The sequence below is a fragment of the Ranitomeya imitator genome, chromosome 3 (genome assembly GCF_032444005.1).
Source record: "Ranitomeya imitator isolate aRanImi1 chromosome 3, aRanImi1.pri, whole genome shotgun sequence".
In the NCBI taxonomy this organism is placed as follows: Eukaryota; Metazoa; Chordata; class Amphibia; order Anura; family Dendrobatidae; genus Ranitomeya; species Ranitomeya imitator.
Genome location: NC_091284.1, coordinates 5,212,901 through 5,229,491, shown reverse-complemented (window position 1 = coordinate 5,229,491; position 16,591 = coordinate 5,212,901). Strand labels below are relative to the sequence as shown.

The 16,591-nt window shown below is 44.4% G+C and overlaps 2 protein-coding genes across 2 annotated transcripts in view; one reads left to right on the top strand and one right to left on the bottom strand.

The window, feature by feature from the left end:
* Positions 1-16,591, top strand: part of LOC138672441 (uncharacterized) — a 654,503-nt gene that overhangs the window by 497,206 nt on the left and 140,706 nt on the right. The window lies entirely within an intron of this gene.
* Positions 12,760-16,591, bottom strand: part of LOC138672438 (oocyte zinc finger protein XlCOF8.4-like) — a 47,440-nt gene continuing 43,608 nt past the window's right edge. The window contains exon 7 of the mRNA XM_069760410.1: positions 12,760-13,915. Within this exon, the coding sequence (XP_069616511.1) occupies positions 13,017-13,915 (899 nt within the window). The 3' untranslated portion in view covers positions 12,760-13,016. The remainder of the gene's footprint in view (positions 13,916-16,591) is intronic.

Here is a 16,591-nt window from a genome sequence, read left to right as displayed (position 1 = left end):
GGTAGCTTGGGTGCAGAGATGCGGAAAAGGTGCCCTGTTGGCAAAGACGGACATAGAAGCCGCTTTTCGATTGTTGCCGGTTCATCCGTCTAGCGTTAGACTTCTTGGATGTTTTTGGGAGAAAAAATTTTTTGTTGACAGATGTTTGCCCATGGGTTGTTCGCTGTCTTGTGCTCTGTTCGAGGCGTTTAGTTCCTTTTTGGAATGGGTGGTACGGGACGTGTCTGGTTGCGATGCGGTCCTACACTACCTAGACGATTTTTTGTGCATCGGCCTGGCGGGGTACGATTGCTGTGCAAGGATTTTGAATGCGATTGAATGGGTGGCTTCGCGGTTCGGGGTCCCACTGGCACCGGGTAAGACGGAAGGCCCGAGTACGTGCTTGTGTTTCTTAGGCATAGTCATCGATACCGTGCGGTGGGAGTTTCGTTTGCCTGAGGACAAATTGACGGGCCTACGGGAAGACATTGTGCGAACTGGTCGCCTGCGTAAGGTGCCTTTGCGAGACCTGCAATCTCTGCTCGGTAAGCTTAATTTCGCTTGTCGAGTCATGCCAATGGGGCGAGTTTTTTCTAGGAGGTTGGCTAGCGCTACGGCGGGAGTTAAGGCTCCTCACCATTTTGTGCGGTTATTAGCTGAGCACAAGGAGGATTTGGCAGTGTGGAGTGAGTTCCTGAAGTCATATAATGGTAGGTCTTTGTTTATGGCGGGCGTGATTGACAACGAGTCGTTGGAATTATTCACTGACGCAGCCGGAGGTTCGGGTTTTGGAGCATATTTCCAAGGGCAATGGTGCGCGGCAAAGTGGCCTGCGAGTTGGATTTCTACTGGTTTAGCTCTCCTGGAGATTTTCCCTATTTTGGTAGCGGTGCACTTGTGGCAAGATAATTTTCGGAACAGGCGTGTTCGTTTTCGTTGCGATAACATGGGGGTGGTTTGCGCGATTAATAGTTTGTCTGCATCTTCGCCGCCGGTGGTTTGCGTGTTACGGCGTTTGGTGCTGTTGTGTTTGAATTTGAACGCGCATGTCACAGCGTCGCATGTGCCGGGAGTTCATAACTCCATCGCTGACTCTCTTTCTCGTTTGCAGTTCGATAGTTTTCGGTCATTGGCCCCGGAGGCGGAGATGGTCGGTTTGGAGTGCCCTCCAGAACTTTGGCTAGCGGTGTCCGGGACGCTCAGGCATTGATTAAGGCGTCGTTGGCTCCCAGAACCTGGGAGGCTTATCAGGCAACTTGGCGGGAGTGGGAGTTTTTGCTAGCAGCGGAATCTGGTGGGTGGAGCTACCAGGATCAGATCGGGATCCTGTTGTCATGGTTGAGCCGGGGGGCATCAGCGGGTTGGTCTCCCGCAAAAGTGTCAAGAGTCATGGCGGCCCTGGCCTTTGGTTGCAAATTGCGGGGTCAGGACGATATCACCAAGTCCTTTTTGGTGCAGAGGGCCGTAAGAGGTTTTAGGCGGCGGCCCAGAGGAACAGATTCTAGGAGGCCGGTGTCTTTTAACGTTTTGGAAAAATTGGGCGAAGCATTGTCATCACTGTGTTCTTCGTTTTTTGAGCTTTGTTTATTTCGGCTGGCCTTTTCATTGGCCTTTTTTGGGGCCTTTAGAGTAGGAGAGTTGGTGGCACCAAACAAAAAAGGGCCGGGGGGTTTATTGGCCAGGGACGTATTGTTGGCTGGGGGCCAGGTGGAGTTATGGTTGCGAAGGTCAAAGTCGGATCAGGAGGGGCGGGGCAGCAGAATTGTGGTGGGCTCAGTTGCGGGGTCCGTTATGTGTCCAGTCTCTTGCCTTAGCAACTTTTGGGGCCTGCAGCCTAAGCGGGATGGGGCATTGTTATGTCACCAGGATGGTTCCTGCTTGTCTCGATACCAGTTCACGGCGGTTTTCAAAAAGGCGATTTCCTCAGTGGGGTTGGATGTGGCTTGTTTCGCCCCTCACTCCTTCCGGATAGGTGCCGCAACTGAAGCGGCAATTGGGGGATTGGAGGATTCCGCCATTCGTAGGATCGGTAGGTGGCGCTCCAACCGCTTTAGAAGTTATGTGCGGCCACAGGGGGTGGTCGATGGGGTTTTATAGGCTTTATGGAGCGTTTTGCTGCAGTAGGGGACAGTTGTTAAGTTTGTGTTTGTTTTCCAGGTCACCAAGGTTTATTGGTGTGGATTCTTGGACACTCGTACGTGCACTGGGGAGCTCTGCGAGCCGACGTTCGGACGGAGGGCAGGCAACTCGGATTTGATCGAAGCGTCGCAGTCATCCGGTGGCTCGGTTTTCGGGGTATGGCCTGGAATCGCGTGTTGCGGGAAATCCAGAACAGTGTGAGACTGGACAGAGCTCCCGACGTTTTGGTTTTGCACGTGGGGGGTAACGATCTTGGGGTCCGACCTTTTCGGGAGTTGGTTAGAGACATCAAACAGGACTGTTTACGTTTGTGGGTTTTGTACCCGGGATTGACTGTCGTCTGGTCCGAAATCGTGCCGCGGAAACGGTGGAAGCACATGCGGTCTTTGCAATAAATTGATAAGGCCCGCATAAAGGTGAACAGGGCGGTGTCTGCCTTTGTGGTTAGGAATGGGGGTGCGGCGGTCAGACATTTTGAATTGGAATCTGGAAATGGGGAGTATTGGTTGGCGGACGGCGTGCATTTGAATGCTGTAGGAATGGATTTTTGGGCTCTCGGGTTACAGGAGGGCATTGAGAAGGCCATAGCTTTTCGGTCGGGTGGGGTCTCGGGCCTTTAAGGTTTTCAAAGGCCTCTCGTTGTGGCGGTTGGGGGGAGTCCTTGGAGTTGGTGGAAATTGGTTTGGGGGGTCCATAGGTATATGGCTCCTCTGTTCTGAAGTTTATTATGTTTTGGATCTGGTGATTGGTGGTGGGGAGTTCCGGCAGGGGTGGTCGGATCTCATGTTTTTACCGCGAACAGTGAACCCTCTTGCGGGGTTTTTGGTGCTCCCGAGCCAGGCTTACAACGGCTGGGAGTAAAATATGGTTTGAGTTATGTTCGCGGTATGGTTAAAATCACCAGATTCTTTTGGGCTCCAAGGACTTCCCCTAGTTTTGAAATGTATGCTTTTACATTAATTGTTAACCGTTGTTTTTGTTTAATAAACAGGCTGCTGTGGCCTACATAATTCCAAAGAAACTCTTGTCTCTGTCTTAATTGGGAGAAGGGGTTCGGGTGGTCGCGCTGGGGGAAAAAAGGTAAGGGATGGTAAGAGTGTCAGTAGGGGGTATCTCCCTCTTTCCCAAGAAGCTTCGACAATACCAGGGTCAAGGACAGGCCGGAGCGAGCCGCCCCCTCCCCCCCACGGCTAAGCGAAGGCCAGCATGACAATGGGTTGGAGAGGAGGGGGTGGGGCTGAAAGGGTTAACAGTATAGGGGGCGGGGGAGATAGTTGAAGAGAGGGTTAGGGAAGTGTCAGGGGGCGGGGGCCGGTCAGTTCCCGCTCACCAGCACTGAAAGCATCCCTCCCTCCCCGCCCTTTTTGGTTTGTGGTTCTGTGGGTGTAAATTACTCGCGGTGAGCGGGTGGTTTTAGTATGCACATGGTTCTTTTTGGGTCATTGCGGCCTGGGCGGTTGGGGGGAGTCCTTGGAGTTGGTGGAAATTGGTTTGGGGGGTCCATAGGTATATGGCTCCTCTGTTCTGAAGTTTATTATGTTTTGGATCTGGTGATTGGTGGTGGGGAGTTCCGGCAGGGGTGGTCGGATCTCATGTTTTTACCGCGAACAGTGAACCCTCTTGCGGGGTTTTTGGTGCTCCCGAGCCAGGCTTACAACGGCTGGGAGTAAAATATGGTTTGAGTTATGTTCGCGGTATGGTTAAAATCACCAGATTCTTTTGGGCTCCAAGGACTTCCCCTAGTTTTGAAATGTATGCTTTTACATTAATTGTTAACCGTTGTTTTTGTTTAATAAACAGGCTGCTGTGGCCTACATAATTCCAAAGAAACTCTTGTCTCTGTCTTAATTGGGAGAAGGGGTTCGGGTGGTCGCGCTGGGGGAAAAAAGGTAAGGGATGGTAAGAGTGTCAGTAGGGGGTATCTCCCTCTTTCCCAAGAAGCTTCGACAATACCAGGGTCAAGTTTTTGCGTGTTTGACGTATATGCTCGATGGACGACGAATTCGAGATACAAGCTAGGGACCTTAAGAACCGTTTCAGTGCACGGGGATAGAGTAATCGTACGATTAAAAAAGCTTATCTCCGGGCTAAACATAGTAATAGGAATTCTCTGCTATACAGGATGGGCAGTGAGGTACAGAGAACAGCTGAGGTTAGATTTGTGACTATGGTAACTTTAATTCTCGATCTGAACAGGTACGACATGTACTAGATAAGTCCTGGCCTATCTTAAAAACTGATCCAACTATTGCTAAACTAATATCTGATACACCATTAATTACATATCAGAGAGCTAAAAATTTGCGTGACCACTTGGACCTCCTCCGAAAACATTCTTGGATGAGTCCTAAAAAGAGAGGTGGATGCACAGCCTGTGGCCACTGTGTAAATGTAGTTAGAGATGATACATTTGTGGATTCATCGGGGACTAAACAGTTCAAAATATTCAAACCTATCACATGTACATTGAGGAACGTAATTTATTATGCCTCCTGCCCCTGTACATTGATATATGTGAGGTTGACCACCCACCAATTAAAGGTTAGGGTCAGGGAACACGTGCTGGGGATATAGGCAGCTGCTAAAGAGGATGATGTATCCTCTCTCAAAACATTACCTAGGCACTTTAAATTATATCACAACTGTGACAGTAGTGGTTTACGTGTCAAAGGACTCGATATGATAGATGTCGGAATCAGAGGTGGCAAGATCTCGCAACGGTTGGTGCAACTAGAAATGCGCTGGATATGGACCTTGAAGTTCACCCCCATGGACTCAATCAGTCTCAGTTATGTGTCGTTCCTGTGATCCATGGCTCGTTAAGTGAGCGGTGCATTGACGTGCAGTTCTGTGATATTGTTTGTTTTTCATTCTAATTTTATTCTTTTAGATTTTTTTAGATTATTTCTACCTACATTTGGATCGGGGCTGGTATTGGAATTCCTCTTCACTTCTCCACTGGCTTGCTTCAATAAGGATATTGGAAGAGTATTAGCCATTATGACTATACAATAGAAGTTGTATGATTTTTTACTGTGCCGATTCGGTACATTTGTACCAGTTAAATGTTTATTCCGATGTGTACATTATATTATATGTTGATGTACACCATATACTTCCCACTTGGGTCATAGATTGATATCAATACGAATTTTGAATGTATAGTAGCCAAACATTGCTGAATATTATGGTTTTGGGAGCAGATTGCAGTGAGATTTCCCTCTGCTGAATTAACATTTAAATCACTCCTGTGGCCATTATAAATAGGTCACCTTGTATTATGCAGTGTAATAATCCCTTTTGTTTTGTAGTCATACTTACAATAGCTAGTGGCAGTGGGTAGGAGTCAGTGAGGGCGCGGCCGTGTACGCGTGTGGACCCTGCCCCAACACGCCTGGTGGCTTTTGGCCAGGTCCTTGGCACCGCCCGCCGCATGATGCCGACGCTTCCTGGCGTTGCGGGTTGTCATGGTTGCAGATGTGTCACTTCCGGTACGCGTCATCACTACATCCGCTCCGGCGACAATTTAAACTCCCCATTTTATTCACTTACACACCCCATGATGAAGGAGCAAGTCTTCGAAACGCAGGTTGGGTGATGCGCTGCCTTGGACTCCCACTCGTGGTGCCATCGATCCTGAGGTAAATGCCGGTATGATATGCTCCCCATATGGGAAGATTCAGTAGTCAGTACAAGCTGACACGTGTTGTGCCACCGGCTGTGAGGTAGTGCCTTAATGGTATGCTCCTCAAAGATGAAGACCTAGATCCTAGTGATATTAATAATAATTTTATTTATATAGCGCCAACATATTCCGCAGCGCTTTACAAATTATAGAGGGGACTTGTACAGACAATAGACATTACAGCATAACAGAAATCACAGTTCACAATAGATACCAAGAGGAATGAGGGCCCTGCTGCTCGCAACCTACAAACTATGAGGAAAAGGGGAGACACGAGAGGTGGATGGTAACAATTGCTTTAGTTATTCGGACCGGCCATAGTGTAAGGCTCGGGTGTTCATGTAAAGCTGCATGAACCAGTTAACTGCCTAAGTATGTAGCAGTACAGACACAGAGGGATATTAACTGCATAAAGTGAATGAGAACATGATGCGAGGAACCTGATTGTTTTTTTTTTTTTTTTATGATAGGCCACACAGGGATCGTTAGGTTAATGTGTTGATCCCCTTGATAAAGCGGTAATATGGATTAAGCGAAACGTACGTCGGGGGTCTTAATATCCCGGTTCCAGTCCGGTGCAGCCCATCTGGTTTGCGGTAAGCCCCAATTTCCTACTACTAGTGACGGCTTGTCACTTTATCATATTTATTACTAGGGTGGCTTCCTGCAACGTGGTGTATTTTCAGTCTGTTGTTTCAGACTGTCTGGGATTGTTTGTGCTTCCGCACACTGGGTGGATACTGGTTTCCCGTTTTACCATCCTTCCTTGCACTTTGTATTGTGTATCCTGTTTTCATACTATTATCTTATATGTGCCTTACTCTATGTATATTTATACCCTGCATTTGTAATAAATTTATATACCCATTATACTCCTAGTTCTCCTGTTTATATTGTTAATATGGAGTGGGTTGCCTTTTGTGTAGGCTGTGGGGCTTTTTTCTACTATTTAGTGTAAAACTGTCCTTTGCTCTTTGTCTAAATATGTGCTCTGGAGTTGTTATAATAATGTGTTGAGGTGGTAGGCCAATCTGAACAAATGAGTTTTTAGCGCACGCTTAAAACTGTGGGGATTGGGGATTAATCGTATTAACCTAGGTAGTGCATTCCAAAGAATCGGCGCAGCACGTGTAAAGTCTTGGAGACGGGAGTGGGAGGTTCTGATTATTGAGGATGCTAACCTGAGGTCATTAGCGGAGCGGAGGGCACGGGTAGGGTGGTAGACTGAGACCAGAGAGGAGATGTAGGGTGGTGCTGAGCCATGGAGGGCACAGGTAAGGTGGTAGACTGAGACCAGGGAAGAGATGTAGGGTGGTGCTGAGCCATGCAGGGCACAGGTAGGGTGGTAGGCTGAGACCACAGAGGAGATGTAGGGTGGTGCTGAGCCATGGAGTGCTTTGTGGATGAGGGTAGTAGTTTTGTACTGGATTCTGGAGTGGATGGGTAACCAGTGTAATGACTGGCACAAGGTAGAGGCATCGGTGTAACGGTTGGTGAGGAATATGATCCTGGCAGCAGCATTCAGTACAGATTGGAGCGGGGAGAGTTTGGTAAGAGGGAGGCCGATTAGTAGAGAGTTACAATAGTCCAGACGAGAATGAATTAGTGAAACAGTAAGAGTTTTTGCAGAGTCGAAAGTAAGAAAAGGGCGAATTCTAGAAATGTTTTTGAGGTGCAGATAAGAGCGAGCCAGTGATCGGATGTGGGGAGTGAATGAAAGCTCGGAATCAAGGATGACCACAAGGCAGCGGGCATGTTGCTTTGGAGTAATGGTGGAACCGCACACGGAGATGGAAATGTCAGGCAAAGGTAGGTTAGTAGAGGGAGAAAACACGAGGAGTTCAGTTTTTGACAGGTTCAGTTTCAGATAGAGGGAGGACATGATGTTAGAGACAGTGATATATAATAATAATAATAATTATTATTATTTATATAGCGCCAACATATTCCGCAGCGCTTTACAAATTATAGAGGGGACTTGTACAGACAATAGACATTACAGCATAACAGAAATACAGTTCAAAACAGATACAAGGAGGAATGAGGGCCCTGCTGCTCGCAAGCTACAAACTATGAGGAAAAGGGGAGACACGAGAGGTGGATGGTAACAATTGCTATAGTTATTCGGACCAGCTATAGTGTAAGGCTCAGGTGTTCATGTAAAGCTGCATGAACCAGTTAACTGCCTAAGTATGTAGCAGTACAGACACAGAGGGCTATTAACTGCATAAAGTGAATGAGAACATAATGTGAGGAACCTGATTTTTTTTTTTTTTTAAATAGGCCACACAGGCCTGACAATCACTGGTGTTTTCTAAAAAGGTCGGCGCGATAACAGGAGAAGAGGTGTATAATTGGGTGTCGTCAGCATAGAGATGGTACTGGAAACCAAATCTACTGATTGTTTGTCCAATAGGGGCAGTATACAACGAGAAGAGTAGGGGGCCTAGGACTGATCCTAGAGGAACCCCAACAGTAAGGGGAAGGTGAGAGGAGGAGGAACCAGCAAAAGATACAGTGAAGGATCGGTCAGAGAGATAGGAGGAGAACCAGGAGAGAACGGTGTCCTTGAGGCCGATGGAGCGGAGCATAGTGAGGAGGAGCTGATGATCCAGTGTCGAATGCTGCGGAGAGATCCAAGAGAATTAGCATGGAGTAGTGACCATTAGATTTAGCTGTTAGTAGGTCATTAGAGACTTTAGTGAGGGCAGTTTCAGTAGAGTGTAAAGAGCGGAAGCCAGATTGAAGAGGGTCGAGAAGAGAGTTATCTGAGAGATAGCGGGTAAGACGGGAGTGGACCAGGCGTTCCAGGAGTTTAGAGATGAAGGGAAGATTAGAGACAGGTCTATAGTTAGCAGCACAGTTTTGGTCGAGGGATGGTTTTTTAAGTAATGGATGTATGATGGCATGCTTAAATGTGGAGGGAAAAATACCGGAAGTGAGAGAAAGGTTGAATATTTTTGTTAGGTGAGAGGTGACAGCCGGGGAAAGGGACTGGAGGAGATGTGACGGAATGGGGTCACTGGTGCAAGTGGTTGGGCGAGAAGATGCAAGGAGCCTGATTACTTCTTTTTCTGTAACTGGTTCAAAATATTTATATTAGTAATATGTCGGTGGAAATACAAATATAACGATAGCTGGAATATTTTAGTGAGATATGAGTAATCGGGTTTGCATGATGAGGAGATGGGTATAAGTGATTTCCTTACTGCGTAAGGTCTGTGAAGCGTAATTTTAGGCACTGGTTTACCTGTAATCATCATACCCATACTACCTAGGTGCAGACTACAGTATTATGATGGCTAATTATCTGTTTAATATTATATATTTGACCTGATATATTTATTAGCATTATTCCGATTATTAAATCTTGTTACATATGAATACTTATTGTGGTGAGTCCTGGTCAAAGCGTCTTTTTTGCAGTGTTGCACTGTTTTGCACATGTTCCCTATGAATGCCAGTTTCTGTCTTGTATTTACAATAAAGGTTTTTTTCTAAATATCTTTTGGATCTTGTGGTCGTATATGTGGTTTCCACACCCCGTTGTGCTTTATTCATTAGCAACTGATCCATGTAAGTGTCCATGACTAATAGCAAACATGATCTGAATGAATAGATTTATGAAATTTTGATTGACAGGCTGTTGCTATGTACTATTTTTTTAGCTTTATAATATCCAGATGCTGCAGTCGGGGATCGTCGTGGGACAGATTTACGGCGCACCCCTTTGGATTATTTTATTTTTTAAAGGTAATAAATAGGTCAAAAAAGGTCAGTAAGTGCTTTATATAAATGACTTTTTGCAGTTTTTTTACTTTAAGCTTACGGGTTAGTAATGAAGATGTCTTATAGATGCTGTTATGTTTGCTAATGACAGGTGTTATGAAGGCAATCCAGAGACACAGTGTGCTTAGCGATCAGAGCGCACACAGTGATCTGACAAATACCCAAAAATACAAGAACGAGCTCTGAGACGTGGAAACTCTGTAGACTGCACACCTGATCCTATCCTAAACACAACTAAAAGCGGCTGTGGATTGCGCCTAACAACTACCTAGGCAACTCGGCACAGCCTAAGAAACTAGCTAGCCTGAAGATAGAAAAATAGGCCTGACTTGCCCCAGAGAAATTCCCCAAAGGAAAAGGCAGCCCCCCACATATAATGACTGTGAGTAAGATGAAAAGACAAAACGTAGGGATGAAATAGATTCAGCAAAGTGGGGCCCGATATTCTAGGACAGAGCGAGGACAGTAAAGCGAACTTTGCAGTCTACAAAAAACCCTAAAGCAAAACCACGCAAAGGGGGCAAAAAAAAACCCACCGTGCCGAACTAACGGCACGGCGGTACACCCTTTGCGTCTCAGAGCTTCCAGCAAAACAAAAGACAAGCTGGACAGAAAAAAAGCAACAAAAAAGCAAAAAGCACTTAGCTATACAGAGCAGCAGGTCACAGGAACAATCAGGAGAAGCTCAGATCCAACACTGAAACATTGACAAGGAGCAAGGATAGCAGCATCAGGCGGAGTTAAGTAATGAAGCAGTTAACGAGCTCACCAGAACACCTGAGGGAGGAAGCTCAGAAGCTGCAGTACCACTTGTGACCACAGGAGTGAATTCAGCCACAGAATTCACAACAAGATGCCTCTCCATTACTAACCCCTGGGCTTTATGTCAGCAAGTATTACTAAGCTAATATCAACCTGCTAAAATCAACCCGCAGCTGTTTGCTTAGCCTTTGCTGGTTATTAAAAATAGGGGGACTCCACATAATTTTTTGAGGGGTTCCCCTATTTTAATAACCAGTAAAGGCAACGCAGACAGTTGTGATCCGATATTGATAGCCTGGGAAAGTAAATGAAGAACTTGGCACTCAGAAAGATGCTTCATAGTGATTTTAGTCTCAGTTCAGCAACGCTGCATAACGCGGACTATCATACATACAGCAAAAGGTAATCAGAGCTATTTATTTGTTTTTATGATATGGCCTGGGAACTGCTTATCTTCAACACTGGCACCATCACTGTTCCACAGTATTTCACTGTCCCCTTCTACTGCTTGGACATGCCACCACCTAGTGACAGATCCTGCTGGTACACTGTCATCCTTTTCATACAGATAGTACTCGACTGTACAAAGTAACTCGTCTTATAGGATGCTCACATATATCTCAGCATTGAGAACCCCATCGATCCTGTTCAAGTAGCCAATGCCTTTGGCTGTGAAACAACTCCATATTACCCGGCTTCCTCCACCAAACTTGACAGTTCCTTCAATTTCTTGATCCGTTGGCCCCTCTTTCCCTTATTTCTTACTGACTCATTTGCACCCATCAAAGCCTAGTCTATTGCCTTTCGGCTCATCGCTCCAAATCTCCCATTTTCAATTTTCTACTGTCCACTTTTTGTACTTTTTTGCAAACTCGAGCAAATGCTTCTTATGACTATTTTGAAGTTGAGGGCTTCTTCACCTTTTTTTGAGCCACCATTCCAGACTTGTGTAACATGCGTCGCATGGTGCTTGCATGACAGTCTGTGATCTCAGAATTACAAAACATTCAAACCACCTCTACTGCCGTGTTTGTCACGCCATAACTGATAGACCTTTTGATGAGCACACTTGTTGATTCCGATATTTTTCCTGGACGTTCAGGTCTTTGCTTTTTAATGGATTGATAGACATAATTTTGTATTCTTCCAACAGTCTTGGCACTTACGTGATGCAGTCTGGCAATTTTCTTGACTAAGAGATCGCCATCGATGACCTGGATGAAGCAGTTTCTAATTTTTTGGGGAAATCTACTTCATCGCTGCTCCTCAATTCGAACCAGTGACCTTTCACTTGGGAATCAACCTAATATCACACTGAGCTATTAGGGAATGAGAGAAAAATTTGTATTTTGTAGAATACAGGAAGAAAAAGATTTTTCCACTACCAGGACCAAAAGAGTAACAATGCAGTGACCAGACAAGAATCTGTATAACTAATCATATCCTAAATGTAATGATCCAGACTGGGTTTTGAGTGTTCCCCTTTTTTAGTCTGGTCATGCCAGGGTTTAACTTTCTTAGCCTCAGTCTGGTCTCAGGTTTGCTATTTATCCCCGTTGTGTCCTGCAGACCATGCCAGTTATAGTTCTGCCTTCGGCATGTGTATCTGACCATGGTATATTCTGATTTGTCCTGCTGCGTTAGTTGCCTGAACCAGTGTCTCTGTTTTCCCCTGTTCCCGTCTTGACTCAATGTTTCCCTTTAAGTGTGTAGACTCCCTGGTTTTGACTTGGCTTGTATCCTCACCTGTTTCTGTCTTTTGGCTTATCCGCTCCTAACCGTTACGGATCCCCTGGCTTGTCTCTGACCGAGAGTTTGCTTATTCCTTTGGTACTGCGCTACGGTCTAGGATTTGACCCGGCTTGTTTGACTATTCTGCTGCCATCTGTGGTAGCCTCACTGCTGCACTGCAGGTCCGCTCTGTTTAGGTGCAGACCTGCTTTCTCTCTAATGCCATCTAGTGAAGCCTGCACCTACTTGCATTGCAGCAGCATGACACTAAATAGTTGCAAGTCAAATTTATGTATGAGATAGCCAAGTCTATAAAATGAAGCAGTTCAAAGCAGTAGTAGATGATGAAATATGGAGCCTGAAAATCAAAAGGTCACATTGTTACCCTTTTGCTCGTCACTGTACGTCCGAAGGCGGGGACAGTGAGATTGGCATTAATTGGGCGGAGGGCTCATGTGATGTAACAACCTCATGTGAGCCATAGGAAAGCAAGTTCCAACACCTCTGGAAAGGCACCAGCACAGGAGGGAAATATGAATATTTTTTAATTTAACTAGGCCAAAAATATGAGGAATGACCAGGTAATGTAGTAAAGGACAACCCCTTAAGAAGATACAATTTTTCAGTTAAAATATTTCCAACAATCTGAACATGAAAAAGGCTTCTCCGCAATGTGACTTCTCTGATGTTTATTAAGAGTTGATATCTGTGTTAAACATTTCCCACATTAAAAACATGGAAAAGGCTTCTCTCAAGTGTAACTGCTCTGGTGACTAAGAAAAGATGATTTGTTCACAAAATATTTTCCACATTCTGAACAGGAAAAAGCCTTCTCTCCTGAGTGGATTCTCTGGTGCTTAACAAAATCTGATTTATGGCTAAACATTTTCCACGTTCTGAACATGAAATCAGCTTCTCCCGTGTGGGTTGTTTAGTGGTTAACAGAATCTGATTTATGGTTAAAACATTTCACACATTCTGAACATGAAAAAGGATTGTCCCCTATGTGAATTCTTTGGTGCAGAACAAGATTCCATTTCTGGGTAAAGCATTTCCCACATTCTGAACAGGAAAATGGCTTCTCCCCTGTGTGAGTTCTCTGATGTTTAACAAGACTTGATTTATCTACAAAACATTTCCCACATTCTGAACATGAAAATGGCTTCTCCCCTGTGTGGGTTTTCTGGTGCTTAACAAAATCTGATTTATGGTTAAAACATTTCCCACATTCTGAACATGAAAAAGGCTTCTCCCCTGTGTGAATTCTTTGGTGTATAACAAGATTCCATTTCTGGTTAAAACATTTCCCACATTCTGAACAGGAAAAAGGCTTCTCCCCTGTGTGAGTTCTCTGATGTTTAACAAGACTTGACTTAGCTACAAAACATTTCCCACATTCTGGACATGAAAATGGCTTCTCCCCTGTGTGAGTTCTCTGGTGTCTAACAAGATCTGATTTCTGGTTAAAGCATTTCCCACACTTGAAACAAGAAAATCTATTATCTGCTGTGTGAATTTTTTGATGCTTAAGAAAAGACTTTTCGAGGGGAAAACCATTTCCATATTCTGAACCTGAACATGGCTTTTTTGCTTTAGAAGCAGTTAGTTTTTTAATGCTCATTTTGTGACTTTGATTTTCCTCAGATGTCGGTAATGAATCAAAAGACAGGACCTGTTTTAAAGGATCAATTGACAGGTCTTTGTTGTGAAGGTATGATGGTATATCTGAAGTAATAGCATTCATTTCAATTGTTTCCTGTGGAATCTCAATATTATCTGATTTAAAAACTGAAGATGTCAGCTGCTCATCTGATCTCCTGGTACAGTCATCTGCCAAAAATAAAACCAATTACTTTTTAATAAAAGATCCTTGAATTTTCTATTTTTCAACATTTCTATTTAAACAGTCCAAAAAAATGTCAAGTTATTAGTGATGAGCAAATGTACTCATTGCTTGGGTTTTCCAGAGCACGCTCGGGTGACTTCCGAGTATTTGCTAGTGCTCGGAGATTTGAGTTTTCATCGCGGCAGCTGAATGATTTACAGCTACTAGCCAGGCTGAGTACATGTGGGGGTTGCCTGGTTGCTAGGGAATCCCCACATGTAATCAAGCAGGCTAATAGCTGTAAATCATACTTGGAGGTCACCCGAGCGTGCTCTGGAAAACTTGAGCAACGAGTAGACTCGCTCATCACTACAAGTTATGTAAAAATATTGAACTATTCAAGACAATGACAGTTCACAGATTAAGAGAAAACCCTCATAGGATGAACCAGTAAAGCATGGTGTTCAACTTTTTGTTCATTCTGTCAAATATGGAATAAAAAGCCATCAAACAATGTTATGCTTTAGAAAATAATACTAATAAAAACTTCTACTCATTTCACAAAAAACAAGTCCCCACTCAGTTTCATCATCTGTCAGTGGAAAAACCAGGGTTTTCCACATTATTAGTGGCTCAAACACTCTTGAAAAGCAACATGGCTTCCAAAAACTAATCAAGCAAAATCCGCTCTCCCAAAGTTATTAAGAGTTATAATTTCCAAAATGGAGTCACTTTATAGGGATTCTAGTACTTTGGTTTTAGGCCATTTTGTCATATTAGGGCTTCTGCAAATGTTGTGTCCCGACTCCTCTAGGAACTGCGACGTCTGCTCCTGTAACCATTCTGCAGGTGATTCTGGTCAAAACCAGATAATCTGGGCAGTGAAGGCTCTGTCCAGCCCTAAGATTAGGTGCCTAGGACCAGTAGTATCGTCCAGTCTGGCAGTATGGATGTGAGTGTGCTATCCAGCTGAAGTACTCTGCTCCCTGCTTCAGCCAATAGGAAAGCACCACAGCCTACTAAAGCTCAAAACATATTTCCGGAAACTGCCAGATACAGCCTTGTTCTCCTCTGGTTCAGTCCTGTGTGCTCAGCTCCCGACTTCTGTATTTGTTTCCTGTTGTGATCTCGTCCCGTTTACCGATTCCTCTTACGTCTTCTAATTTTGTATTTTCTCTGCCCTCCTGTTTCTCACCCAGGTAGCTAACTATTCTTCTTGCCATCTCACTCCACAGTACAGTGGGTAACGCCATGGCCCAAGCCTAGGAGTCCCTGTGTAAATCCAGATCCACGCAGAGGGTTTAATATTGTGATGAGAAAGACAATCCATGAGATCTGAAGAAAGGAGTAGATAGTGCCAAGCCTGTTCACGGTAACTAGGTATTGAGCTGCCAAGTGACCATGAACAGTGCTCACAGCACATTGTATTTGCGAACTATTCCAGCAAGGTCTGATTTTAATGGCTAAATGGCTATCCTTCCCTTCTTAACCCTGCCATGTGCCCAGACAGTAGTGTACAACTGTATATCGGGTATTGTCAGATTCATGAGAAGTTGTAAAATATTTTTTGAGGTCCATTTGTTTCCTATTATCCTTTGTGAAGAATCCCAACGTTATCACGCCATAAAGTGACATGTCAGATCTGAAGAATGGGGCAGATTAGGAACACAAAACTGTTAGCAGGAAGTGGATAAATCAGAGCGTTATGGGCCCTAACTACTGTAGTCAAAAACTGTGAGTATAGACAATAAGACATCTACTGAAATGATCAAACTCAACAGTCTTCTTCAGTAAAAACAATGAGTAACTGGTGATGCAGCCTCTCTGGGGTTATGTGGCTCTTGGCACTCTAAACTATCGTAAGGGCCAATATTTTATATCAAATGAGTTTCAAAAATAAATAATAGGCAATCAAAGAGAACTGTTTGTAATACTGCAGAGCAGAGGTGCCTTAAATTTACATCTCGGGCATTTGGAAGAGATAATTGAGACCACCAAGGAGATACAGACTCACATAAATGAGGCAGGGAAACCACAATCAAACTATTATACATAATGAACCTGTAAAAAAAAAAGACATTAAATTTACTACTAAGAGTCCTGACCAGAAGAGTAGAGAAAGTATTAGTGCTCCTCATTTCAGTAGAGATTGTGCAGTAATCCGAATTCCTTAGAATCTAAAACAATGCAATTTATGACGTGGAGTGAATCCATGAAACCAGGATAAATGGAAACTCTGTTGTTATTGTACAGAAATTCACACTTGGCCTCACTGGACATTTAATGTTGTCGATCATAAAAGTGAAGTTTGCCCTGATAGACTGGACCTGGTGTTGTAGGGACCATATGATCACACTCAGCAGCACAGAAGGGAGATTCATCCGAAAAGATCTCAGGGATCTAAGAAGCCACCAGCATTATTACCCTCCGCTTTCTCTTACAGGCCCACCATTCTTCAAGTGATTTTCTAAGTTGTCAGCACATTCTACGTACGCTGTCATTAGGCTTTGTAGTTTACAGATCTGGGCAGGTAACGGTCAGCGTCTTCTAATTCAAGGCGTAGGTGGATCTTCCAGGTTGTAAGTTCTATAGAAGGGATTCAATGCCCAAATTCATTTGAACAGTTTTGGGTGGAGGAGAATGTTGTGGTCTAGAGGTAAAATGGTGATCACACGATGGTG